This window comes from Miniopterus natalensis, chromosome 3, assembly GCF_054644295.1.
Source record: "Miniopterus natalensis isolate mMinNat1 chromosome 3, mMinNat1.hap1, whole genome shotgun sequence".
Classification (NCBI taxonomy): domain Eukaryota; kingdom Metazoa; phylum Chordata; class Mammalia; order Chiroptera; family Miniopteridae; genus Miniopterus; species Miniopterus natalensis.
In genome coordinates, this window is record NC_142083.1 from 28,433,085 (window position 1) to 28,458,918 (window position 25,834).

The following is a 25,834-nucleotide window of genomic DNA, read 5'->3' on the forward strand; positions in this document are numbered from 1 at the left end:
AAGCCTCGGGACGACGGAGGGCTCTGGGAAGATAAAGCAGAGTGGGGGGTCTGTGGGGAGAGACAAGGAGAGTTTGGGGGACAAAGAGGAGCAAGTTGGCCAAAGCCGACTACCACTGAGGCCTGGCCACGAGTCCCTGGCCATCCATCACTCCATCTTCTCTTTGTCACCATTAGAAATTTCTAATAAAAAGTTGAAAGTGAAGAGGGGAAGAGGGTGCCAGTCTCTGAGGGGCCTGGATGAGTAGGAGAGAAAAGATGTCAGGCAGGTTCCCCTTCCTCGCCAGAGAGGGCTGCAAGGACATGAGCACTACTGACCGTGACCAAGTTCAAGGCCTGAGATGACCAGAGGTCACTCTACGTCCACTACAGCCCATGCCAGTTAAACAGCTGAATAGCTAAGATCTTAGGAGACTGGTCAGGGAAGCTGCCAGGAGGGCCCAGAAAAGCATCGAGGGAAGTTGGACAGAAGGGCTGGAGTCAGAGGAGGAGAATGGAGGGGCTGAGTGAGCCCGAGAAAGGACAAGCCAGGACCTCGGTCCTCAGAGCCTTTTGGCCCCTGGTGAGGCAGTGACGCCCTCACTTTGAAACACTGGCTTGATACAACCCAGAAAACTCCTCACCATTACATCTCCTTAAGAAACTGACCATGGCCCCCCATCCTGCATGGAAAGGTGCACAGAGCACGGTCAGAAAAACACCCCAGAATCATCTCAGGTGAAAAGGCCAACCCAGTTCTTGACATCCAGCATGTAATACCAGTAAACGGACAGCCAGCCACACCTGCCAGACCCCAAGAAGCTTAATGCACAATTTTCTGTCCTTAATTTCAAAGTAAAGAAATCTTGCTTAATATTTTATTAGGTTGACCCATGGACAAGTAAAACCAAAGAATGCAGAATGAAAATGTTTTCAGATTTGAAGACTGGCATGGCTGGTTCTCTCTGTCCAGCACGTCACCCGGAGTACCTAAGACCCCAATTTGCTCTGTTCCCAGGAGATCCTGGGATTCCATCCACAGATACTTCTAGAGCCTTAACTTCTAGTTAATTGTAAATGGTCATGGCCTCAGGGCCCTGGGGGAGATGGCCTGTAAGCTATGACCATGAGTGTGATCAAATGGTGAAGGGAGCTCACCTCCAGCAGCAGCCTTCCCTCTAGTACGGCTGACCCTCCACGAGGACCACTGTCTCCTGGTGAGGGGGCACCGACCACTGGCTGCCTCGGACACTTCTCCTGCACAGCTGCCAGAGAGAAAAACAGCATGTTAGCACCCTTCCTGGGCCCCAGGCCTGGTTGCATACCTTTAAGTTACATTTCTCCAATCTTCACCCCAGCATTCTTCACTGCCACCCTCTTCAGGCAAAGTCACAGCCCCATGCTGACCCGTGGCCACCAGGATGTACTGGGACCACTCGGCCTCCCCAGGAAGAGGGCAGGGCAGGAGGAGCCAGAACATAGGACCAGGGCAGCCAGGTGGCAGCAAATTGCTAACACTTGGGAGATGGGGACATCACAGTTGGGCCTAACCTGAGGGCGCCACCCTACTCCGCTCCCCAGAAACTGCTCTCTACCTACCTCCTACAAACCCCTCAGAGCCCCACTGGCTTCAGGGGCACCCTTCCCCCACGGTGTGGAGCAGCCCACACCCCACAGGCATCCATTACTGCACTGATTGCTCCAGTCCAGGAAGCTCCCCCTACTCACATTGCCATCCTTCCCTGGGATGTTGGTGGCACCCTTATGCCTCTCCCATTCTCACATTCCCACATCCTCCCCAGGCTGGCCTCACCTCCACTTTGGGGGAAAGAGCTCAGACAGACAGAGACACCCACATCACAGCTCCCAGGAGCTGGATGAGACCTGCAACTCTACGCTCAGCATCCTGTTATGGGAGGAGTTATGGGAAGACCCCCGAGGCAAAGAGGAGAGGCCAGTAGAGGGATCCAGTCAGAAGCTCAGGGCCCTGACTCCGTGGAGGGTGGGTGGGGAAGTGCCTCACAGCTTCTCCTCACTTCTGGGATTTGCAAACTGAAGCTACAGGTGATGTTAGTGCACCTGAGGGCCAGGTGGAGCCGGAGCACTTGCTCCGGTCTTGGGATAAAATATAAGTGCAGGCATTTAAACCTCCAGTGTTTTCTCTTTCAAAACCAGTAGTTTGTATTGAACTTTTGCTCCAGGATGTGCTGCTTTGAGATGCTTGTCTTACTCAGGCAGCATCATCCAAAGATTGTGAGGGAAACCACAAGGCTCTGCCTTCACCTCTCCACTGAGCCCCATTCAGACACAGGACCTGCTCCCCACAGATTCCCCCTCACCCCTGTTAGTAAGAAGTGGCAGCAGCTGCTTTCAGGGGTTCCAGGCCCCCAGATCCACAGCACAGCAGGGCTCAAATGTGAGCTCCAGCTCCAGAATGTGACCCTCCTCCCCACAGAGTGGACACACACAAGGTTACAGCCCTGGGCCAGCAGTGCCCCCACCCCACAGAGGCCATGCTGGGCCGTTTCATGTAAGCCCTCTGGTACTGACCAGCAGAGTGTCCTCAGGGCAGAGAGCTCAACTCAGGGAGGCAGCCCTTGGGAGAGCCCCACAGACAGGCCATATCTTGGCCATATGGTGGCCTTTGGTCTCGGCTGGCATCTCCTCCCTCCCTCTCTCAGAAGCCTTTGTGCCCTCACCCTCCTCTCCCACAGCTAATACCCACTAACCTCTGGTCACTGCACTGAATACAAGAAGGAACCCATTCCCTTCAGGAAGGCAGGTGTATTTCTGGAGACATAAGAAGTCGCACTTGGGGGGGGGGGTCCCTGGGGGTCCCTGACAAATACACACAGGCTGTCTGAGCTGCCAGCCGTGAGTCCAAGTGGAAACCTCAGAGCAACCAAGCTCCCACACTGCTACTGGATTTCAAGGCCCACAGGCTGAGCTCTGAGACAGTAAAGGCGATTATTTTTAATCCCCTTTTGTGCTGCACTCCCCTTCCTCAAGACAGCTCCAGGAGCGGCCCCTTCCCCTGAAGGGACCTCCTGGGTCAGCACGCTCTGGAGGCTGCGCCAGCGGCTGACCGAGGGTCTCACAGCCAGTGTGTGCTCTCAGCCGCTGAGAACGAGACCAGGAGGCCCACCCCACCCCTCCTTTCCCAGCGCCACCCCTCCAGGCAGCCCCTGAGGCCAGGTCCAGCTCCCCGCCCAGCCCACGGTACTGACTGTACCACCACGCTAGGCCTGGAGGCTGGGCCCGTGGGGTGGGGGGAGCCCACCGTGCCTGGGACGACTTGGGGCTCCCTAAAGGCCAGGAGTGGTACTGAGGGGGGCAGGACCCCCACCTCAGTGCACCCAGGTCACCTGCTGCAGACCCAGACCACCAAGACCTCGCGTTCAGCAAACTCCATTGCAGGGGTCGCCCGGCCCGCGCCCCCGCCCCCGCCCCAGGGTGGGTCAGCTCCCCGCCCAGCCCTGGCCAGCACCTCCCTGGAACCCAGGGGAAGGGGAGGCTTGGGGCCGGACTGTCCTGACTGCTCACCCCTCGCCCCTGCAGGCCGCGTGGGGGAGGGGATGCTGGCCCCCGCGGTGGTGGGGCTGGGTGGAGGAGGACCCCGGGCGCTGACGTCACTGCGGACGCGGAGGCTGACCCCTTCACCGCCACCGGGACCCCGCCCGCACTGAAGCGCGCCCGCTCCACCCCAGACACACGGAGGCTGCAGCCCACACGGCGGCCAAAAGGGGGGGGCGCCCCACCTCCTACCTTCTCCCCCGCACCTCTCTGCACCCGGATACCACCCCCGCAGCATCGCGTGCCCCCTTCCGCCGCCCCCATCCCCGCTGTACTGCGGGCACCCCCCCCACTTCCCTCCTCCGTACATCTCTGCACCCGGACACGGCACCCCCAGCATCGCGGGTCCCCTCCCCTGCGCCGCGGGCACCCCCACTTCCCTCCTCCGCAGCCGCATTCCGGGCCACACCCAGCGGCCTCCGGCCCTGTCACGCGATGGGGCCTCCGCGCAGTGACAGCCGCCTGGACCCCGGCCAGGGCCTCGCGTGCGAGCAGAGCCGCTACCCCCACCCCAGGCCTGAGGCGAGACAGAAAGAAACCGAATGCGATTTCCAGGGCCGGAGGGGGGAGCTTCCCCCAAACCCTGAGCGGACAGGGCCTGTCCCCTCACTTCCCAGGTGCCCCAGTTCAGGGGTGCTCGGGATGTTGAAACAGGGCGGCAAACGCCAATGGGGGGTCACAGCGGGGCCCAAAGGCTCTGGGTCTGGTCATTCGTGTTATCAATGGGTAAAAGCGGTGACACAGCAAGGAGGTCATGAGGAGCAGCCCTCACCCCCCAGCCCCTGCCGGCACCCCAGGTCCCCTCCCAGCAGCTCCTGGGCTCAGCACTTCCTGGTCATTCTGCGTCTGCCCTTCCATCCTAGGGGTTCTCCCCGGGGACACTCTTCTCCCTGGGACTCAGACCTGAGGGTGTGACCCTCCTAAGAGGGGAGCTGAGCGAAGGTGGGGCTGTGGGCAGGGGTGCCAGCCAACAGACCCCAGCTTCACTGCTGGGCACACCCTGGAGGGCCCACCCTCTCATACCCAGTCTCCTGCTCCTGTATGAGGAGGGAGAGCCTACATCGAGGTTCCAGGTCACCTCCATCTGTGCCCAACTGCCCAAGGTAATGTGTCAAGGGGAAAGGCTGGTGCGGAGCAGGCATGGGGTGTCTTTTCAGGGAGGTGGTGAAAGTGTGGAGAATCACTGTGTACCCCACTTCCCAAAGCCAAGCTTGTGGAGGAGATGGTAAGGAGGTGATGTTCCAGGGACAAGAAGTGCCCCAAGACCCAGAGTGCAAGGACTTTCCTGTGGTACCAACCAGAGACTGAGAGGCCCATCCACATCCTAGTGTCCAGTGTGCCTGGCCTCTGAAGAGCAGTGAGGGGTGGGGTCCCACAGAAGCCCATCTCACCCTGGGCAGAGCCTGGGGCATAGGGCTTCCTATCTGTCAGACAGAGCTCAGGGCTAGATGGCAAGGGCCAGGGCTGTCCAATCCCAGAAATGAAGGGGCGCAGGCTCATGCAGCTTCCTGGACCCTGACAGAGTCTGGTCCCACTGCAGCCTCCCCCACTGAGTCTCCAGAACCCCGGAACTGCAGCCACACTTGAGATTCTCATTGCCCTGCCCACGCTTTCCCCAACTGGCTGCAGAATTAACTGGAACCAGCCTTTCTCTCATTTCATTGATTTCTTGGATCCCTGTAAAGTTTCATTTGGAACAGAGAATTAGAAGAATTATCATGGAGATAGTGGATGTCTCTGTGTACCCATGCAGAATGGGGTAGGGGCTTCCCTTTAAGGCTCAGAGTGGGGCTAACTGCATCCTGCCTGCTGACCCCCACTCAGTATCCCCCACCCTGCTTGCTAAGCGACCTCCATTTCCTTTGCACAGAGGAGACTCAGGGCAAGGTGTGACCCTGAGCTGAACCATGTGCCACTGGGGCCCGACTCCTACCAGCAGCTGTTTAGGGGTCATGTGCCTGAGTCTGGCCAGTGAGAGGTGCCAAGTGCTCCTGGCAGAGGTCAGGAGACTCCCCCATCTCTGCCTCTGGACAGTGCTGTGATGCCTGGAAGGTGGCAGCCACTTTGTTCCCAGCTCAAGTCAAGTCAACTCCTTGGTGGGCAGACAGTTAGGCCCAGGACAAGCAAGTCCACAGTAGGTGAATTCAGGACAGGTGGGTCCAAGACAGATGAGCCCAGGATGTGGGATAAACCGAATGTGGAATTCATGGGGCTATCTAAGGGTTGGGGTACAGGACTTCTGTCACCCCGGTGTTAGAGAGCCAGGGCTCCCACAGGAGGCTGGACCGAAACCTGATTCTGACCAGCTGCAGTTCCTAGAGAGGACTGGTTCATGACCACACACCTGCCCCTGCTGTGAAAAAACAAATGCCCGGGAAAATCTGGCACTATTTTATCACCAAGTCAAGAGCCCCAAGGGCTCTGCTCTGTGACCTGACCTGCATGCTTGGGGCTGCACCCACAGCAAGTGTCATCTGGGTATTTCTTCCTCCAGCCCTGGTCCAGCAGCTTGCTGGTCCCTGGGGCTCAGCCTCCTGCCCCAGGCCCTCACAGGTCAGAGCCCACCTCCACATCATCTTGTGACCATTTATAGGCAGCTGGCATGAACATGACCCCCATTTTGGCCCATCTCATTGGAAGCTAACTTCCAGCCGGGCCTCCTGGGAGTCATGCTCAGCACAAGGGTATGCACAGTTTAGAGCAGCTTCCCAGGACCCCCTGTGAGATGGGGTCCGACAAGGCCATACACCTGACATGCCTTATGCAGCCTGGGCAGCAGGTGCCCCATGAACACCTTCCTCTTCTGCTTCCACATCTTATTGCCACTGACTCAACATCAGCTACAGTAAGGTGGTGCTATTGACTGTGTGTCCCTCCCCCAAATTCATGTGTTGAAACCTAACCCCCAAGTTGTATTTGGAGGTGGACCTTTGGGAGATGATTGAGTCATGAGGGTAGAACCCCATGAATGTGGTTAGTGCCCCTACAAAAAGAAACCAGAGAGCTTCTAGCCTCTCTTGCCTTGTGAGGACAGAGAAAAGGCAGCACCTGCTACTGGAATAGGTTTTCACCAGAACCTGACTGTGTGAGCACCCTGGACTCAGACCTCCAGCCTCCAGAATGTGAGACATCAGTGCCTGTTCTTTATAAGTTGCCTTATCTGTGGCAGCCTGAGTTGACTAAGATAGGTAGTTACCAAAGTATCCAGATTACGACCACATGGGCACACATCTTGAAATCCCCAGCTCACCTCTCAGGACACTTGCTCTCTCCATGAGTGCTGGGCATGGTTGTGAGTCCAATGCAGTGCAGTGCAGCCAGGCCATGGGAGTAAATGACCAGGGCCTGGCAGGGAGAGCAGATGGGTGGGTGCTCCTGGGGAGGAAGAGAGGGCAGGTGTTCCGGGGGAGGGAGGGAGAAAGGGCAGATGCAGGGAGACAGGGCAGGAGCCCCAGAGTAGATGGCAGGTGCTCCAGCCCAGAGGGAAAGAGCATGTGCAGGGAGAGAGTGCAGGTGCTTCAAGGGAGGCAGAGAGGGTGGGTGCTTCAGGGGATGGAGAGAGGCAAATGCAGAGAGAGGGCAGGTGCTCCGTGGGAGGGCGGGAGGAGTGGGAGGTGAAGTTGCAGGGAGGGTGTGCTCCACCTCTGACCTCTGCTCCCATCCCTACTGTGTCTACACACCCACCTTCCCTGACATCACCGCTGCACAGTTCTCCCACATTCAGTCTCCTTCCCTTTCTTTCCCCAGAACTAAAAGATAAACTCCTTGCTTTGCCTTGGGAGAGGATCATGAAGTGTACATGTATTTAGTGTTTCTTGATGACTACAAACTAAATTTGTAGAGGAAGCTCCTGGCCTCAGTTATCCTTTGCACAGATTGTGTTGCAGGCACCTGGGGTGCGGACGATTGATCCTTCATGCATTCTAAGTAGCTGGCAGGGTTACGGGTGCTTAGTGTCCAATACCTGCTGGGCTCAGAAGTGGGGGGTGGGGGGAGTGGGGAAGCACTGGAAGGTTCTCTGTGCAGGAGACTCGGGCAAGCACAGCTTTCATCTAACCACCCCAAGGAGGTGAAGTCCCCACAAATAAATCCGGAGCGCCCAGATGGGTGACAGGAAATGTGTAAAGGCAGCCTAAACTCAAACTTTGTGAAAAGACACAGAGGGCGCCAGGTTGTGAGACGACCACGGTGGCTTTGGACAGTCTGCTGTGTGCACACGTCTACAAATAAGCAAGGAACACACACACAAGGCAGGTGAGTCCAGCACCTGAGGGATACTGCCAGGGTGAGTGTCTGGGGAGGGGCCAGGGTGCGGAGGGTTCCGGAGAGCCCAGCCCTCCCAGAAAACATGTGGCACCAGTGAGAGGGAGCAGAGTGCTGTCCAGGCTGCCACCTGTGGGTCTGTGGGAGCTCCTGAGCATCACAGAGGTGCATCTGTCCTCTCCCGCAGAGTGAGGACATGAGGACATGCTGGCCCTGTCCCCGAGAGGATGGGCCTCTCAGTGGCTCTCCTCTACCCAAGAGCTCCCTCTGTGGATCTATGGGGACCTCACCTGCCTTGATTAAAGGCAGTGCCCAAGGTGTTCTTTGCCTGCAGGCTCTACAACCTGCTCCAGGTTTGCAGGTGAATGGGGAGTTTCTGGTAGAAAACATGATGTCCCCTCTCCTCCATGCCCCATTTCACCTGGCTGCAGCCTGGTCTGGAGGAGACCCCCAGGGGCAGCACAGAGGGGCAAGGTGAGGGGCAAGCCTGCAGGCCTCCCCCTCCCTGGTCACAGCCCCACTGTCCCCACTGTCTGCCAGGCACCCCTCCCTAAGCAGTGCCCCTCCTATGAGGGCTAGCCACACACCACAGCCAGCCAGCGGGTGGGCCCAACATGTAAAAAAAAAGTCAGGTGGGGAAGGACCACAGGAGGGGGAGTAACGTGTGTGAACTCTCTGGGTGTGAGTGCTGTGTGTGAATGCTCTGTGTGTGTGAACACTGTGTGTGTATGTGAATGCTTCTGTGTCTGAATGCTGTGTGTGTGTTGTGTGTGTCAACACTGTGTGAATGCTGTGTGTGTAACACTGTGTGAACACTCTGTGTGTGAATGCTCTGTGTGTGTGTGTGTGTGTGTGTGCATGACTGCTGTGAGCGTGTGAATGTCCTGTTTTGGGTTAAGACAATGAGGGAGAAAACGATTCCTTTGTGAGGAAGCTTCCACACATGGTGTGGACGTGTTTTAACAGAGCGTGACACACACGTGGGCAGAGGGTCCCAGCATGTGGGATTTGGCATGGGTGTACCTCCTTCCAAATGCTTGTCACCCTCCTTACTGGTACAGCTTGACGGGAGAAGGGATTAAAACTGCCATTCAAAGCCCCAAGTTCCCTTAGACAAGAAAACTCATCAGGAGTATAAATAAACATGTGCATTTCATGTATTTAGAAAATGAGAGCATGTTCCAAGATATTTATGCATCAAGTTGTTAATTTTCTATAGAAAGAACTTCCATATTTTCTTCTCTCGTGTTTTACTTTATTTTTATTGTTGACACTACTGCCGACGGCCCCATGGCCCCTTGTCCACCTCCTCCCAGCCCGGCCATCACCACACTGTTGTCTGTGTCTATGGGTCGTGCATATATAGAACCTCCATATTTTCTAAAATGCACCAGGCAAGCTTTAGACATTTAACACTGCGATACAGCTCAAAGAACCACCAAAAATGTGTTTTCTCAGAGCCAGTGATGGTGCGGAGGCAGGGCCAGCGAGCCTGGTTTTTCCGGTCAAGAGGCCGAACTGCTAACCACTTTCGGAGGTCACTCCTCCCTGGAGTCCTCAGGGGGCTCCATGGAAACTTGGGCACAGGTCCTGCAGCACAAACACACCCTTCCTGTAATCCCTATGCCACAATGCAAAGTACAACCAAGAATAGCTCTTTAGAAAGAAAAAGAAAAAGGAATATTATTTATACACATTGTGGGTCCATATTTGTTCATGGTGTAAAACACCTGGAAGAAGCCAACTATTGGGGTGTTTTTGTTAAGTTTCAATACATTGGAAGGAAAGTGCACGTGTCAAGCTGAGGGTTCAAGAAGTGTTTTGCAAAACAAAACCAAAAAATGGTGCCCTGGTGCTTTTAAAAATTCAAATATTTATTCAATTAATAACTGCACAATATGCAGGTGTGAAGACAAGGTGCACAAGCCACCATGCAGGACCCAGTACCTCAGCGCGACAGGGAACCCTGGTCAGAGTTCAGACAGTACAGAGCCTTGAGGGACAGCCCCACACAGTGCCCTCAGTTGCAGTCCCAGCTGACAACAGTCCCAGAGCTGTTCACTCAAGGGCCAGGGTCCTAGACTTTAGAGGAGTGCCCAGCTCAGCTGTCAGAGAGCATCTGATTCCTACATGAGTTGTGAATTTATGGCAAATTCAATATGTAGTAAAAACTGGAGGCCCGGCCTTCAGTTACCCAGATTTGCAAATAACTCTGACTTGAAGTTGGCCTGTCAGTCATCATCACCTTCAGTTTTCTCAGAAATCAATCACGAGTCACTATAGGTTCATGCATAATTCACCATCAATAGATATAGACCGAATTGATGAAAAGACCTGGAGGAGCTGAGGGCCCCGTGAGGCTGTGGCTGTAAGAAAAACCCCCAGGTGGTTGGGTTGTCAGGAGAGCACCCCCATCTGAGGTAGGAGACCCATCCTCATGCTCCATGGCACCTCATGCTCCTGCTGGGGCTACACCCCAGTCCTCAGGGCCACAGCCACCCACTCGCCTGCTCCCTCTTGACCACCCACCTCTGCTCAGACTGCATTTGTGAAATGGTTGGTGGCAATGGTGGCTGTGAGGAAAGCGCTGGCTATTCTCATATTTCTCTTTACAAAAAGATTGGGTGCCCCAAAATGCCAAGTGCTCCTAAAAGGTCCAAACATGACTTCCTCACAAACACTTACAAGCATACCATGCTCCCCAACAAGGCTGCTGCATCTAGCACTGCCCCAAACACCTGCCATTGCCAACCTCCCGCCCTCCCTTCCCAGAGGGACTCGCTCTCCCCTCTGCCCCTCCAGGAGCCCCACCGTTCACACCTCAGAGCAAATTTTTGGTTGTGCAGTTGTCTTTGTTCTTTCTTCTGTTTGTTTATGTTTCAAGACAATGTCAGACATATAGGAAAGTTATAAGAATAGTACAAAGCACCCCAAATATCCTTTGGCCAGAGACTCCACTCAAGTCTTGCCTGTTGTCCCACTAACATCTTTTTAGCCTTGGGTCTGGTCCTTCTGCCCCATCACTCTGTTCCTGTCCATCTAGAGTGCTCCTTGGTCCACTCTTGACTTTCATGACCTTGACTTTAAACATTATAGCAAGTTATTTTGCGGACTGCCCCTCAATTTGGGTTTGTTGGGTGTTCCATGATCAATTATCTTCAGCCAGAATATGACAGAAGTAACAGTGTGCTCTTCTCCTGCACAATGTCAGCTATTTCATTATTGGTGGGATCAGATTTGATCACTTAGGGCACTGTGTGCTGGGTATCTCCACTCTAAGTATTTTACCTTTGTAATTCATTTGTATATTGTTGGGAGATATTTCAAGACTACAAAATCTCACTTCTCACCTCACTTTAACACACTAATTTTAGCATCATTGATGTTTGCTGCCTGAATTGTTACTACAATTGTTACCAACTGGCTAGTTTATAATTCACCTCTTCTACCTACAATTGTCTGTCTAGAATCCTGTCTCCTGTCTATTAGTTAGCAGTTTATTGTAAGGAGGGTCTTTCTCTTATTATTCATTTATTCGTATCAGTGTGGACTTATGGAATCCTATTTATTCACTGGGTTATAATCTATCATTATCCTTACTCTTGTTAATGTTGAAATTGCCCCAGATATGGCCAGTGCAGCCCCTTCTGATGGCTCTGTGTTCTAAGACATCTCAATCACTGTCTGAGCACAGTCTTCCTTTCTGGTCCAAATGTTCTAAGTTTCTCTTGTACATTCCCTGCTCCAACTCTGGAAGGAGACCAAAAAAAAGGCCCTCTTCCCTTTTAATGGTGAATGGTGTCTAGACACCAAGGTGTGAATGTGAGTTGTGCTCACTGAAACTGTGGTGTCATAAGTGGAGAGAGCTAGAACACACACACATTTATACATATATATTTATGTCTATATCTATATACAGAGTGTCCCCAAGAATGTATATATGCTTTAACTGCTGATAGCTCAACTTTGAAAATGAAATGTATTTTAATAAACACTGCCTTTACAATTATTTGGAGTGTGTGTATACATTTTTTTGGAGCAACCTACATATCAAAATTCATGATATCATACCAATACCTCCAATTCCAACTCAACACCACAGGATTCAGTATAGAGTGAAATTGTTTTCCCTTTAGTATTTGTTAGAAATTGCTTTAAAACTACCTGGGCCTATATTTTCTCTGTGGAAGATTTATAATTGATTCAGCTTCTTTAACCAGTCCTTGGGAGGACTCTCCTCTCAGGTTGGCTAACTGTGTGTCTCAGCCCCAACCTCCTCATGTAAGCTGTTGTATGCGTGCTGGCAAGGCAGGACAATACCCAACTAAACTTCCAGGAAACAAGGGGCATCTTACAAAATATCTTGACAGTCACAATGAAGACAACCCAAGTGAAAATAACTGGGAGCATGAAGGGCGAATACATGTTCAGACTCTGATGTTTCTTCAGTGCTCCCTACTTGCACTCTGTCCACTCAGGTATGTTTCTCTGGTTTTTCCAAGCTGGCTACATAGTATTTTAGGAGTAAATCGAGTCCGTGGCTGGGAGCACGGGCGTTCTGCTGCTTCTCACAGTGTTGTCATCTTCCCTCTCTGATTCAGCTTCTTTAATAGTCATAAGACTGTTCATGTTTTCTATTTCTTCTTGAGTCAATTTTAATAAAGCTGTATTTGTAGGAATTTACTCATTTATGTTTTCAAATTTATTGGCATAAATTTGTTCAGAGTAGCTTCAAAGTATCTTTGAAATAGCTACATCCTCTATCATTGTGTCCCTTAGACAGTCCTGACACTGTTTCTCTTTTCTCCTTTATCCATCTCACCAGATCTTTGCAAAGGAACTCTATTGTATGTTTCTTTTCTATTTCATGAATATCTTCCTTTATTATTTGCTTTCTTTGAGTCTCTCTTTGTTTATTATGCTTTTCTTTATCAAAACTACTAAACTGAATGCTCAGGAAATAAATTTCCAGCCTTCTTTTATATAAACACTTAAGGTTATTTATTTCTAAGTATTGTGTCAGCTGTTTCCCACACATTTTGATTTGTAAATATTTTCTAAATTCCATCACATTTTCTTCTTTGAACTATGAGTTATTTACAAAGTGTTTATTTCCAAGTATGAGGGTTTTTCAAGTCACATTTTCATTATTGATTTCCAGCTTAATTGCATTGAGGCCTCACTATGCATTCTCCATGATTTTGTCTTTTGAAATTTATTAAGTCTTGCTTTATTGACTAATCTGTTTTCAATATATTTACAAGTTTCATGAGGGCTTGAAAAGCTGTAAATTCTTTCGTTTCAATCTATAGTGTTTTATGTATGTCCATTAGATTAAGCTTTTTTGCATTGTTCAAATAGCCTATAAACTTTACTGATTTTTATTTATTTGATTATTAAATACTGAGAAAATTATTTAACATCTTTCTCTCTGATGATAAATTCATGTACTATTTTTCCTTACAGTTCTGCTGATATTTGTTTTATTTTTGAGTTGTTATTAGAAGCACACAAATTTAAAGTTATTTTGTCTGAATATTACCCCAAAATTGATTTTTTGACATTAATATGGTTTCATTAGATTTCTTTTGGTGAGCATCTCTCCACCCTCTCACTCTCCTGTCCTGTGCCCTCTGTGAGCAGGCCCAGCTGTCCACTCTCATAACCCTAGGCTGCTATTTGGCATGCTAGGTCCACTTACATTTTCTGTATTTAGTAACATGTTTGGAATTTTGTGCTTTCTATTTGTTCCACCCTTTTCGTGTTTCTTTTTTCTCCTTTCTTGTCTTTTTTCTTTTGATTGATTACATTTCTCATTCCACTTTTTTCTCTCCACTAGTTTGAAAGTTAAATCGCATTTCTCTTGTCTTTGATTATCATGGAAATGTTATAATAAATTAGCTAATCAACCTCCAAAGGTAATTAATGCAAGAACCATTGAACTACTTAACAGAAATCTCCTGCTCCAAATGTATCTGTTCTTATGCCTGGAATTTATTTCCCTTCATTCTTACAGAGTATCAGTGCTATTGCTTCATATAATCAGGACCTGATGCACCCACAGTGACCACCTTCTTGTCTTTCTTCCTCCTCGCATCTCAGATCCACCACCTGTAATTTCCTTTCTTCACAATTTCCTTTAATAAAGTTCTCCTTGGGTTCTCAGCTTCACTTAGTTCTGGTCTCTGAGTATTCCTTAATTTTCTGCTGGCTCATCAACATATTTTACAAGGTCTCAGACATTTTGTTGTATTTTTGGCTCTTATAAGCAGGAGGGCTGACTGGTGACTTCTCTGCATGCTGCTGGAAATGGGAGAGACTATGTATTTGGAGCACCTCTTCCCACTGGACTCTGAATGCCAGGAGAGCAGGACTATGGCTCCTCTATAACATGCTCTTCGTGCTCTTATAACAGGTTGTTGACGTGGAACTCTTTTAGTCTGAATTTTGGCCCCAAGACCACAGGCGCCAACTACACCCAAGCCCCACAGTGAGATTCCAGGTGATCTAGGCAGGACTGCAAAGCTGCTGTCAGGGACGAGAGACATTCGGGTTGAGAGAAAGGTTTCCCTGGAGGGGCTGTGCAGTGAGTCCCATGCTCCCACCTGCACCAGAAGGGTGGGGCACTTATCTCCTCACCTTATGCTCAGTGAGAGGGGCTTCATGAGGACCCCTCTGAGGGCCTGCCATCTAATCCCTAGGGCCAGTGGTGGCACTGAAGGCTGGTGTCTCTCTACACTCAGGAAATCCAAGGGGCAAAGGCAGCACCTGGAGCTGTGTGGGAAGTACCATGTGCCAAGCAGGTGGGTCAAATGTACATGTTTCCTGAAGAGCAGGTAGGGCCACACCCCCAAACATTGACCTGAGATGTCGCAAATCCTCCCTGGAGGTGTCTGCAGGCCTGAGAAGAGGCTGGAGCCACCATCTGACACTTGGGGCTAAGGAAGGAAGTGCAAGGGACCAGCCAGAGAGGAGGGATCATCTGAGTTGGCCAACAGCAGCAGACAGACACCCCCGCCCCAGGTAAGTGGCCTCTCAAGAAATCATGAAAGCACACAAGAGCCCCGATCCTAGCTGAGCTGCATGTGCCAGTCACAGGTCACAGCAGTGCCAGTTGCAAGGAACCCCTCCCAGCTCTCCCCTCTCCCACTGCTGCTGCTCAGCCTGCTTGGAGGGCAGTAACTGGAAAACACTGAATTAACTAGAAGGGGCCAGAGAAGTCCTGGGGCTGCACCCATTCTTCCAGGTGCAGAGGGGGAGCCAGTGAACACACGAGGTTGGCTGGGGCAACGAGAGAAAGCCAAAGCTATTTTCTGTCAACCTGCGTTCTGGCTCCTTCCTGTGTCCTGGTGGGTGGACAAATGAATGAATGAACCCAGGGCCTGCCCCTCCTCTTGGTCAGGTTTATATTTTGGAATTTATTAAGAGATGGTAGGAAAAATAAAACCATTGCATAAAATAATCAAGAGAGATCTTTCCGCACAACTGTGAGGGGACCTCCTGGGGCCCTGGGGTCAGAGAGGCAGGTGGCCACATGATGGTCACCTCGACTTTGGAGGTGGCTGGCTCTCTGCCCTGAAAGGTTCAAAGCCATTGTGTCCTTGCTGGAAATGCCCCAGAGGAGGGAGCTGTCTTCTGGAAGTGGCTCTGGCAGGAACGCACCACATCCATCCCGCGGGAAGAAACTCACCAAATGTTCAAAAGAGAAAAGGCTGGTCCCAGACTTTTAGCCACACCACAGGGCCATCTCAGTCTGCTTGGCTGCTTTAACAAGATGCCACACATGGGCAACTTAAATGCATTCTGGAGGCTGGACTTCCAAGACCAGGTGCCTGCAGATTCACTTTCCAGGGACAGCTCTTTCCCTGGCCTGCGACACCACCTTCTCCCGTGTCTTCCCATGGGCCTTTCCTCAGCCCCATGGGAGAGAGGGAGGAAGGGAGGGAGCTCTGGTGTCTCTTTTTGTAAGGACACTGGTCCTATCAGATCGAGACCTCACCCTGTGATTTCATTTAACCCTAACTACCTCCTTAGAGACCTGTCTCCAAAGACGAGCCACCCTGGGGATCAGAGCCTCAATATATCCGTCTGTGGGGACACGAATACTCCGTCCATAATAGGCTCACAAGGGAAAGATGACTCTTTAGTGAAGGCTGTGAACTGGTACAATTTAGCCTAATAACTGTATTGTATACTCTTCAGTTGCGGGTTTTAAGATCATTAACTGTCTCAGAGAGCACTTCCCTTTGGACATCTAATGAACATGGCACCTGCGTGGTGGTCCCAGGAGACACACTCGTGATTTGAGGGCTTCTGGACCTGCCCTGCCCATGGTGGGATGAAGCAGGCCCATCCGGCCCAGGTGCGTAGGGGACCAGGGCAACCAAGCAGGGCTCCAGGACAGGCATGTGTGGAACTGGGTGCCAGAGGCTGAGCACAAAGAATCAACCACAGGATATGTGAAGAATTGGGGGGGGGGGGGGGGCAGTGTTGTCACAATGTGAAGAATCTCCAGGTTTTGTGATCTTTCCCTTCTCAGTTGTGTTTACTGAGATTGTTCCCATCTCCCTAGCACTTCTCTCCAGGGCACCAGGCGTACACATCTGTTTCCTCCATAGACGCTCCCATCTGTGTGACTCTGGGGGACGCTATCAACATGCCAGGCCTGCATGGACATTAAGTTCTCTGTCACCTGTGTAAGCTGCTTCTCCTTGACGGGTGCTTGTCCCTTGGGCCCAATGAGTCTCCCAAATGAGTGGGCGCTCAGGGAGGGTGACCTAATTGAATGCTCAGCCTAAGCGAGGGGGTGGAGGTTTCTTGGACTTGCACATCAGGGGCCACATGTCCTGGAAGGAACACAGCTCTGCTCCAGCCCCACCTAGGGGGTCCTTCATGCTTCTCCTCTGCCCACCTTCCCTCACAACATCCTTCTTGTGAATGGTGAGATTTACGAGTGGAAAACTCTGCTCTTGGGTACAAGCAGAGGGTTTATAACTCAGAAGTGCTGGCTCTTTGCTCTATGTAGAAACCAAATAAGTAAAATAATCCCACTGCCTTTTAAAAATTCATGAAAGTCAACACTAAAGTAAACATTACTGAGAATTTTCAGGTCATTGTTACCCTTTGAGGACGAAACTTTCCAGTTCATGTCCTTCTCAAAGGTGACTTTTTATAGAAGCTGTAATGAAATTAATTCATCTCTTTCTGAGTCAGGAAGCACAGATAAAGATCCAATTTTTATAGCTTAACTTTTTTCTAACTACACAGTGGAACTGAATTCAGGAAAGTGTTTAGAATTTTCTCTAAAATGTACAACTTCGGAATCCTTGAAAAAAAAGGTTTGATGGAGAAATCAGGTTTGTCATTTCACTCAGTGGTGATGTCTCAATGCTCCCATGGCATCTCTGAGCTTTGCAGCCTGGCCAGCCTGCAGTGGAGCATGAAGTCAGCCTCACAGACTCAGGAAGGGGGTCAGCAGTGAGATCGGACTGTCACTCTGCTTCTGGTTAAAAATCAGGCACTCAGGTGGACACCTGGACAGTCATCTAAACTCTTGGGCACAGCTGGACAGGTCCAGAGAGAAAGTGACCGGTCACCTCCCAATCTCCCGGCCAGGAGGTCTGGCCTTCGTGGGTGTGTTAGTGGAGGTGGGTGGCCCCAAACCTGGCCTGAGCTGTCCAAACAGCCCAGTAGCTCCAGCCATAGAACAGGTGCTTCGCAGAGGCAAGTCTGCGTCCCACACAACAACACACTGTCATTTTGCATGACTTTCTTGACTACTTCAACACATCACAGCCCTCCTAGAAAGGCACAGTCATCCTGCAAGACGTGACAAGGCTCCAGGTTACCACAGCAAACTGACCTCAGCACTAGGCGTGGGGATGGGGCCCCTGGCGTGGGGATGTGGCCCCAGTGAGGGGATACCCAGGCATTGGGACGTGGGTACGAGGCCCCACAGCGTCAGGCCAGGCAGAGGGTTCTGAGGGACATCCAGCCATATGCCAGCAGCACATGCTCTGCATCTGCAGGGCTTCCTTGGTCATTCCCTCCAGGGACTCTCCCAGCTTCGTGAACACAGCCCTTCTGGCTCAGCGGTCAGGGAGCAATAACTTCTACTTTCTCAGTTCTCAGAGTCTTGCAGCTTTTCCTGATGAGACAGAATTCCTTCTGCTCCATCACTGTTTCCACAGCAGGCTTCCCGTGCGGCCTGGTGGATGCCTGTCCCCACCCCCGCCTGGGGGCCGTCCTGCCGTCAGCATGTACAGGGGCGACATCGGCCCGTCCTCAATTGTATGAATTACTGTGCAATGTGCAGTTATAACACTTATACATGAGGGACTAAGTGATGATTTCAACAGTTATTTGACTAATTGGACCTATCCATCCAGCAGCCCTGGCACAACTGGCTTTCCCAGACGAGGAGCCTGGACCCCCCACACCAAGATGACAGCAGCTCTGCTAAGATTGTCTTAGCTGTTTTACATATATGAGTTTTTCTTATTTATAAAATTAATACATTTCAGTATGAAATTGAAACCACTGGAAAGTAAAACAAAACCTCTGGAACGTCTCTACTCAGAGATACCTGCTGCTAACACATTCGTGTGTTCAATTCCAGGGGTGCTGGAGCTGGCCGGGACCTGGGGAGGGGGCCTATGAAGCCCTGCTGCAGGGCCACAGGACAATGCTGAGTGTTAATGCCATTCAGTTGCCCTCTCCAGCATCCCCACAGCCAACACCTTTCACGAGGGGCATCTGAGATGCGTGGAGACCACAGGGTCCCTGTGGTGAACTGTCACAGGCACCCATGACAGCCCTTCCTCCCTGAAGGGACACAGGAGGGCCAGTGAGAGGCCTGTGCAGAGCCCCTACTCCAAGCCAGAAAGCCGGCCACACCCCTGGTCTCCTCGAAGTCCCCCAGGACCTGGCAGCCAGTGCTGAGTCCACAGAGGACCTGGAACAAAAACTGTTGATTTTTAATCTTGAAAGAAGCCTGATTCAAAACTACTTGAGCAGATGTCATTTTCAGCTTCATACACAGAAGCCCAAAGCCCATCAGCCCACCTCACAACAGCACCAAGCTATTTGCAAGTCTGCAAGTTTTTGTGGGCTCATCAGAGACCCAAGGTCCCAGGGCATCCAATAACCCAAAACCTAAGGAAATAAAGGTGCTCCTGGGGACAAACAGGACACGAGCTTGATACTGTGGACACTGGGCAGGAGAATTCAGACACAACTCAGACATAATTCTGAATGTGGGACTGGAACCCAGTGAGAGAACCCAGAACCCTGGTAGTTATACAGGTTTGAGATGGGGACCTGCATCCACTGCAGCTGCTTCTCTAGGGATCTCAGAATGCTCACAGAGAAGAGGGGGCCAGGCAAAAGTTCTAGTGCAGGCCGGGGGAGGGGCCGGCAGCAAGTCCATCACCATAGGGCCTAGTGAAATCCCAGTGCAGCTGGAGAAGGGACAAAAAATCCCTCTGCCCCTGGAGAAGGGGCCCAGACTATAGTAGGGAAGGGAGGAGCACTGAAGAGGGCCCACCAAGATGCCGGAACACCTCAGTGCAGCCTGCAGAGGGCACCTGGCCCCTCATCTCCTCCAGGAAGCCCTCCAACCCACACGATCCTCCTGGTGACCCCCACTGAATCGTCCAACCCCATGGCACCCACTGTTCTTTGCCATTCTGCAAACCTACTTTTCAGGAAGTGTTTTGTGAGCCTGCACCTCTAGCCACTTGGGTCTGGGTGACAGACACTTGGACGCAGCCTTTTAACCCAAAGGAAAAGTGTGTGGTTCTTGGGGGAGGACTGACCTGGGCTGGGTGCTGGGTGAGCTCCAGGCCTGGGTTGCAAAATCTCAGCCCACCATCCCTGCCTAAGGTGCCCACAGGCATGACTATGGGGTGGACACAGCAGCTGGCCCGGGGAGGCACAGGTATGCACGGGGAACAGGGACACCTCAGAGGAGCCCCAGGCATGGCTGATACCTCAGCCACCAGCACACAGGACCAAGTCCAGCTCAGCTCATCCCACAGCCACACAGCCTTGTGTGCTTGGCCTTCCCTGGGAGCAGATGGCCTTTCCATGATGGGACATCTCAGAGCAGCTCAGGACCAACCCCACACTACCAACAAGGGGTCCACGTCCCGGAGCAGAGTGGGAACACAGATGGGTGGCCTTCACACAGAGGTTGGGAGGGAGCCAAGACCACCACTCAGAGATCTCACACACAGCGGGGACTCTCGGGAGCCAGCAGTGGCCAGAGGATTTGGGGCTCCTGCTCCGTGAGAGGAAATGAAGGCCAAGGGGGCCCTATGGAGGAGGGATCAGTGATGGTATCCAGCTGGAGTACATGGCAGACAGAGCTGAGTCCTCAGGAAAACTGCCCTCCCTCTCCTGGGGGGACAGAGAAAGCTAGCAGTGGGCAGGGGCTGAGTCTTACCCCAGACACATCTCAGCGCAAACTGCTCCCACTGCTGTGGGAGGTAGACAGACCTGCTTCACATGGTCTCAGGCCTCAGCCCTCACCTGCCATCCATCCTCACTGCAGCCCAAGGCATTTTGTTTAGCACCATGAGGACGTACAAAAGGTGATGGCAGGAGGAGCAGGAACGCTACAGTTTGCTGTAGTCCCCACCCCTCCCTGTTGTCCACATAGGCCCATTTGAGACATTTACCTTTCCTGCTCCCGAAGACCTATCGTAAGTTCATGATTTTGTAAGAAGTACACACTTAATTCACTGGTAGTGGCAGTCACAGGTTTTAAAATAAGTGACAACCACCTTTCTTTCTCAGGAGCTGAGCCGGCCACATGGAGAATGAGCATGCCCTGGAGCGCGAGGTGCGGGAGAGCACCCGGGACAGCAGAGCAGCCATGAGGCCGGCCACGCAGCCTTCACCAATCAGCGCAGGACACGATGCAGATCTCCCTGGTCCCTTGGAGCCCTGGGGTTGTCAGGAAGTCCCAGGGCCCCAACAGCAAGTGAGTCAAGAGGGGGAGGACCTGCCAGAGCTGCTCTTGTTAATCAGTGTTCAGCGAATCCTCCTCTAAATGGTTACGCAGGACAAGAGGCACCAACTGGTCCAGCCCAGCAAAGAGGAGGAACCCAGGCGAGACCCAGCTGGGCACAGGCGGACACGGGTAAGAGCCTACCTTGGAAGAAGCTCTTCACCCTGAGGTAGCTGACGCTGAGACGCAGGACCGAGAGCTTATCCAGCTTTGAGACGACGTCGGGTGGGAAGGGCAGCAGGCTGGCCAGGTGGTCCAGCTCGGCGTTCAGGCGGTCTCGGTGCCGCTTGGAAGGGTTCGACTTCTCAGCCCCCGCAGAGGGCTTCCTGTGGGGAAATGACTACAGTCAGGCTCGGGTGACTCTACCAGGGCCCATCGGCCACACAGGTGGAAACCTGTCCCTGCTTCAAAATGGAGCTACCACCAGGAAAAAAGTGCTGAAACAAACTAAAGCTCACCCATTCCTGAAAACATACATGCTGAGAATCTGAAACCACACCTCGGGGACTATATCTCATCACTGGGAGGGCATGAACAGAGATGAAGAACAGGCGGCCTGGAACGTGGTTTGGTGCAAGCTGTGTGATTCCAGCATGGCTCTTGACTTCTCTGTGCTAATATTCCCAGAAGTGGGAGGACAGCTGGCGCTAGGCTGCATTTGCTCAGCCTCTTTTAGTAATTTCTCGGTGTCTAAACACACAGCTTTCTTAGGACCTGGACTCCTAGCCCTGCAGTCCAGGTGCAAGCGGCCCCTCTGGGCCTCAGTTTCTCCTCTACACGGCGAGGTTGAAAGGTGGTGAGGCGAGGGTAACTGAGGAACCCTGGGCACCATGGGTGCTGTCCCGCCTACTCCTCCAAGGCCTGAAGTCAAAGGCTGTGCCACCACGCAGATGGGCATGGCCCTGGCTGCTTTCTCCTCTTGCCCCAAAACAGATCTGCTCTCCCCTCAAAGGGGGTGTCCCCTGCCCACCCTCCCTGACCCCAGACCTCAACCTGCCTCACAATGACCTCCCTCATCTGCCCCTCTTGCCCCCAGGATGACAGTCCCCTTCATCTGACCCTATTTCCCACCTCACAGAACAGCTTCTCCCATTTGTCCTTCCCAGCTCTCATCAAAGGAAACCTTCTGCCCCTAAAGGCAGCCAGAGCACTGGAGCTGCTGGGAGGCTCCCACTGCCTTTAGGGACTTGGGTCTCTTGTCCAGAAGTTCCTATTTTCCTATTGTGTGTTCTCTTGTAAGTACATTAAACAGTCTGTCCTCTGTTCTGTCTACAAAACTGTCCCCCGAGCTGTCTGAGGGTCTCTGCCACAAGAACCATGACAACCTGCAGCCCCAATCCCAGAGTCACTTCATTTTTTGGTTGAGATATAATTCATATAACATTAAACTAACCTATTTAAAGTGTATAGTTTGGTGCCATTTAGTACATTCACAGTGTTGTGTAGCCACCACCTCTACCAGTGTCCAAACCATTTTCTTCACCCCCAAATAAAACTGATAGCCAGTTTCTCCCCATTTCCCCTCCTCTCAGCCCAGGAAACCACCATGTGCTCTCCGTCCCCATGGATTTGCCTGTTTGGGAAATTCACATAAATGGAACCACACAATGTGAGGCTTTCATGTCCTGCTTCTTTCACTGAACATCATGTTTTTAAGAGTCAGCCATGGTATAGCATTTATCAGAACTTTATTCTTCTTAAGGCTGAATAATGTTCCTCTGCTTGGATTTACCACAGTTAATTTATCCCCTTGCCAGCCCAAGCACATTTGAGTCACTTCCACTTGGTGGGTGTTGTGAATATGCTGCACAGACATCCATGTCCAAGTTTTCACTTGTGCTCAGCTCCCTTGGGCATAGCCCTACAGTGGAATAGCTGGGTTGGTATGTAATTCTTTGTTTAACTGTTTGAAAAACTGCCAAACTGTTCCCACGAGGGCCATACCACTTCATAGTCCCAACAGGAGATTCTCAGTTGCTCCACATCCTGCCGACACTTGTGATTTTCCTTCTTATTCTAACAGACATTCTCGCTGATGTGAAGTGGTACCTCAATGATTTGCATGTCCTTAGTGACCAATAATGTTGAGCATCTTTTCATGTGTTTGTTGGCCATTTGTGTATCTTCTTTGGAGAAATGTCTATTCAATTCCTTTGCCCATTTTTAATTGGGTTATTTGTCTTTTTATTGTTGAGTTGTAGGAGCTCTTTATATATTCTAGATACAAGTCCCTTAGCAGATATATAATTTTCAAATATTTTCTCCCATGTCTTTGGTGATCTTTTCACTTTCTGCTGTGTTGGGTTTGTTTTTTGTTTTTTCTTAATGAGGCCCCTACTCCAAATTTACTCACACCATTAGCCAAAATGTAAGTACACACGAGACTGAGGATAAACTGAGCAGACTCCAGTATGGACAGGCACTTCCTGGCCAGAGAAGAGGCCCACCCTGTCAGTGAAAGACTCCCACCATGTGTCCCCATAAACAAGGCAGCACCAAGGGGAGGTGTGGGTTCAAAGAAGAAGAGAGATTCCAGAAAATGGGCAGGAAGCCCTGGCTCAAATTTCACCTCTATGTAGACCTGGGGGAGCAGTCGCCCACCTGCCTCCCCAGAGAGCACATGCCTGAGAATGAGCTGAGTGTGACTATTCTCCTACCCACCCCCATGGGCCACCTAGGGGATGGGCACTCACCTGCTAAAGAAACAGGTGTCAGAAGAGCTTGGCAATCAACACTGTGTTCCTTCAAACTTTCTCAGAACATCTGGCTTCCCCCTGATGCAACTCCTCCACCCCACTCCTAGCTCCAAGGGCCAGGAACCACCCATCCTACACCCAAGTAGATGAGAAGAAATGCGGTAAGGGGCACTGGAGAAAGCTCCAATCCCCCAGGACACAGACTCAGCAGGAGGCGATGGGGACAAGGGACCATCAGCACAGAAACTGTGCAGGAGGAGCCACAGCCAACTCAGATGGAAGGAGAGTTACAAAGGAAGCCTTGACACCAAAAATATGAAATTCTTAGGAAAAATCTAGTGAAAGACATCCCAGACACCTAAACAGAAACTATAAAAATATTGTTGAGAAAAAATTTTAAAGACCTAAATAACAAAAACATATACCATGTTCATAGATTGGAAGACTCTACATTGTTAAGGTGGCAACACTCCCATAAGCTGATCTATAGATTCAATGTAATCCAATTAAAATTCTAACAGGCCTTTCTACAGAAACTGACAAGCTGATTCTAAATTTGCATGGAAATGCAAAGGACCTAGAACAGCTCATTAAAAAAGAACGAAGTTGGAGGACTTATCCCACTGATTTTAAGCCTCCTCTAAAACTACAATATTCAAGATGAGTTGGTATTAGAAACAAAATAGAAATAAAGATCCACAAAATAGTCTAGAAATAGACCCACATCTTTTCGGTCAATTCATTTGACAAAGATACTAAAGCAATTCAATAGAAAAAGAAAAGTCTTTTCAATAAATGGTGCTGATCAACTGGACATCCATGAAAACAAGTGAACATCAACCCTTACCTCACACTACACCCCAAAATTAACTCAAAACACATCATAGACCTGAACCCATAAGCTACAGTATAACTTTACAAGAAAATACGGGAGAAAATCTTAGTGACCTTGGGGTGGTCCCAGACTCAAAACACACACAAAAAATCATAAGAGAAAAAAATTGATAAATTGATCTTTACCAAAAATTTTTAAATGTCTTTTGAAAGTCACCTTTACAAAGATCAAAAGTGAAGCCATAGATAGGAAAAAAATATTAATAAGAGCTTGTATCCCGAACATGCAAAGAAGTGTTACAACTCAGTGAAAAGACAAATAACCCAGTAAGATATAAAAATTATTTAAGCAGACACTTCACCAGGGAAGATGTGTGGCTGGCAAACAAGCACCTGAAAGGTCCTCAACACCAGCAGTCAGTAGGGAAAGGCAGGCTGAGCACAACAGGACCCAGCAGAAGGGCAGACGCAAAGGGACTGGAGTTCCAGGTCCTGGACAGAGTGCTTAAGAGCCAGGAGCTCATGTACTGCCCCCAGATGTAAACAGTGCAACTGCTTCAGAAACAGTTTGGTGGTTTCTTAAGAAGTTAAATACACACCCACTGTATGACTCAGCAGTTCCACTCGTAGGTATTTATTCAAGAGAAGTGAAAACACATCCACACAAAGACCTGCACACGTTTGATGTTCACAGCAGCTTCGGTCCCAAAGGCCCCAAATTGGGATCAGCCCAAGTGTCCGTCTACAAGTGAACAAACAGACGCGGAGCTTCCCATCTGGGGCACGACTCTGACGCACACACCATGGAGGAATCTCAAAGTCATTCTGCCCAGTGACGGAAGCCAGACACAACGGCAGGCCCAGTCTGTGGGATTCCATCTATAGAAACTTCCAGGAAATGCAGACCAGTCTGCAGCACGGAGCACATCAGAGGTTACCTGGATGAGGTACGGGAAGGAATGACAGGGAAACTCTGGGAGTGACAGGCATGTCTGTGACCTTGGTTTCAGCAACGTTTTCACAGGTGTTTACATAGGTCAAAACCAATCGGACTGTGCACTTTCAATCTGTGCCGTTCAGCGCACTTCAGTTATAGTCCAGTAAAGGTGGAAAATGCAGATGACAGAAGGGAAGGCCCACTGCTCACCCCTGTGAGCTCAAAGTGCCACCCCAGGAGAGCACAGTCATGCAGCACCCAGAAGCCCCATGGGACCTGACAGCTCCTGGTCCACTCTCTCTGCATCCACTCTCTGCATCCAGCCCCGAGAAAGCCTCTCAGGAGCAGGTTCTGCCCCCGAGCCAGGCTTCTGTGGGTCCAGCCAAATCCTACCTCCTCTGTTCACCCCATGCTCCCCGACTCTCATCACCCACTCCTTCCAGGGGAAAGATGGGCAATCACAGACCCCTCACCCACCACCGCTCCAGAGGGCAGGGCCAGACCATAGCCCCACAACCCTCTGGTGTGGCAAGGAGTCTGG

The 25,834-nt window shown here is 51.1% G+C and overlaps 1 protein-coding gene across 1 annotated transcript in view; it reads right to left on the reverse strand.

The window, feature by feature from the left end:
• AHRR (aryl hydrocarbon receptor repressor) overlaps nucleotides 1–25,834 on the reverse strand; it is a 58,600-nt gene that overhangs the window by 30,449 nt on the left and 2,317 nt on the right. The window contains exons 2-3 of the mRNA XM_016212525.2: nucleotides 20,971–21,152; nucleotides 1,137–1,243 (exon numbers count right to left, since the gene is read on the reverse strand). Coding sequence (XP_016068011.2) covers nucleotides 1,137–1,243; nucleotides 20,971–21,152 — 289 coding nt within the window. The remainder of the gene's footprint in view (nucleotides 1–1,136; nucleotides 1,244–20,970; nucleotides 21,153–25,834) is intronic.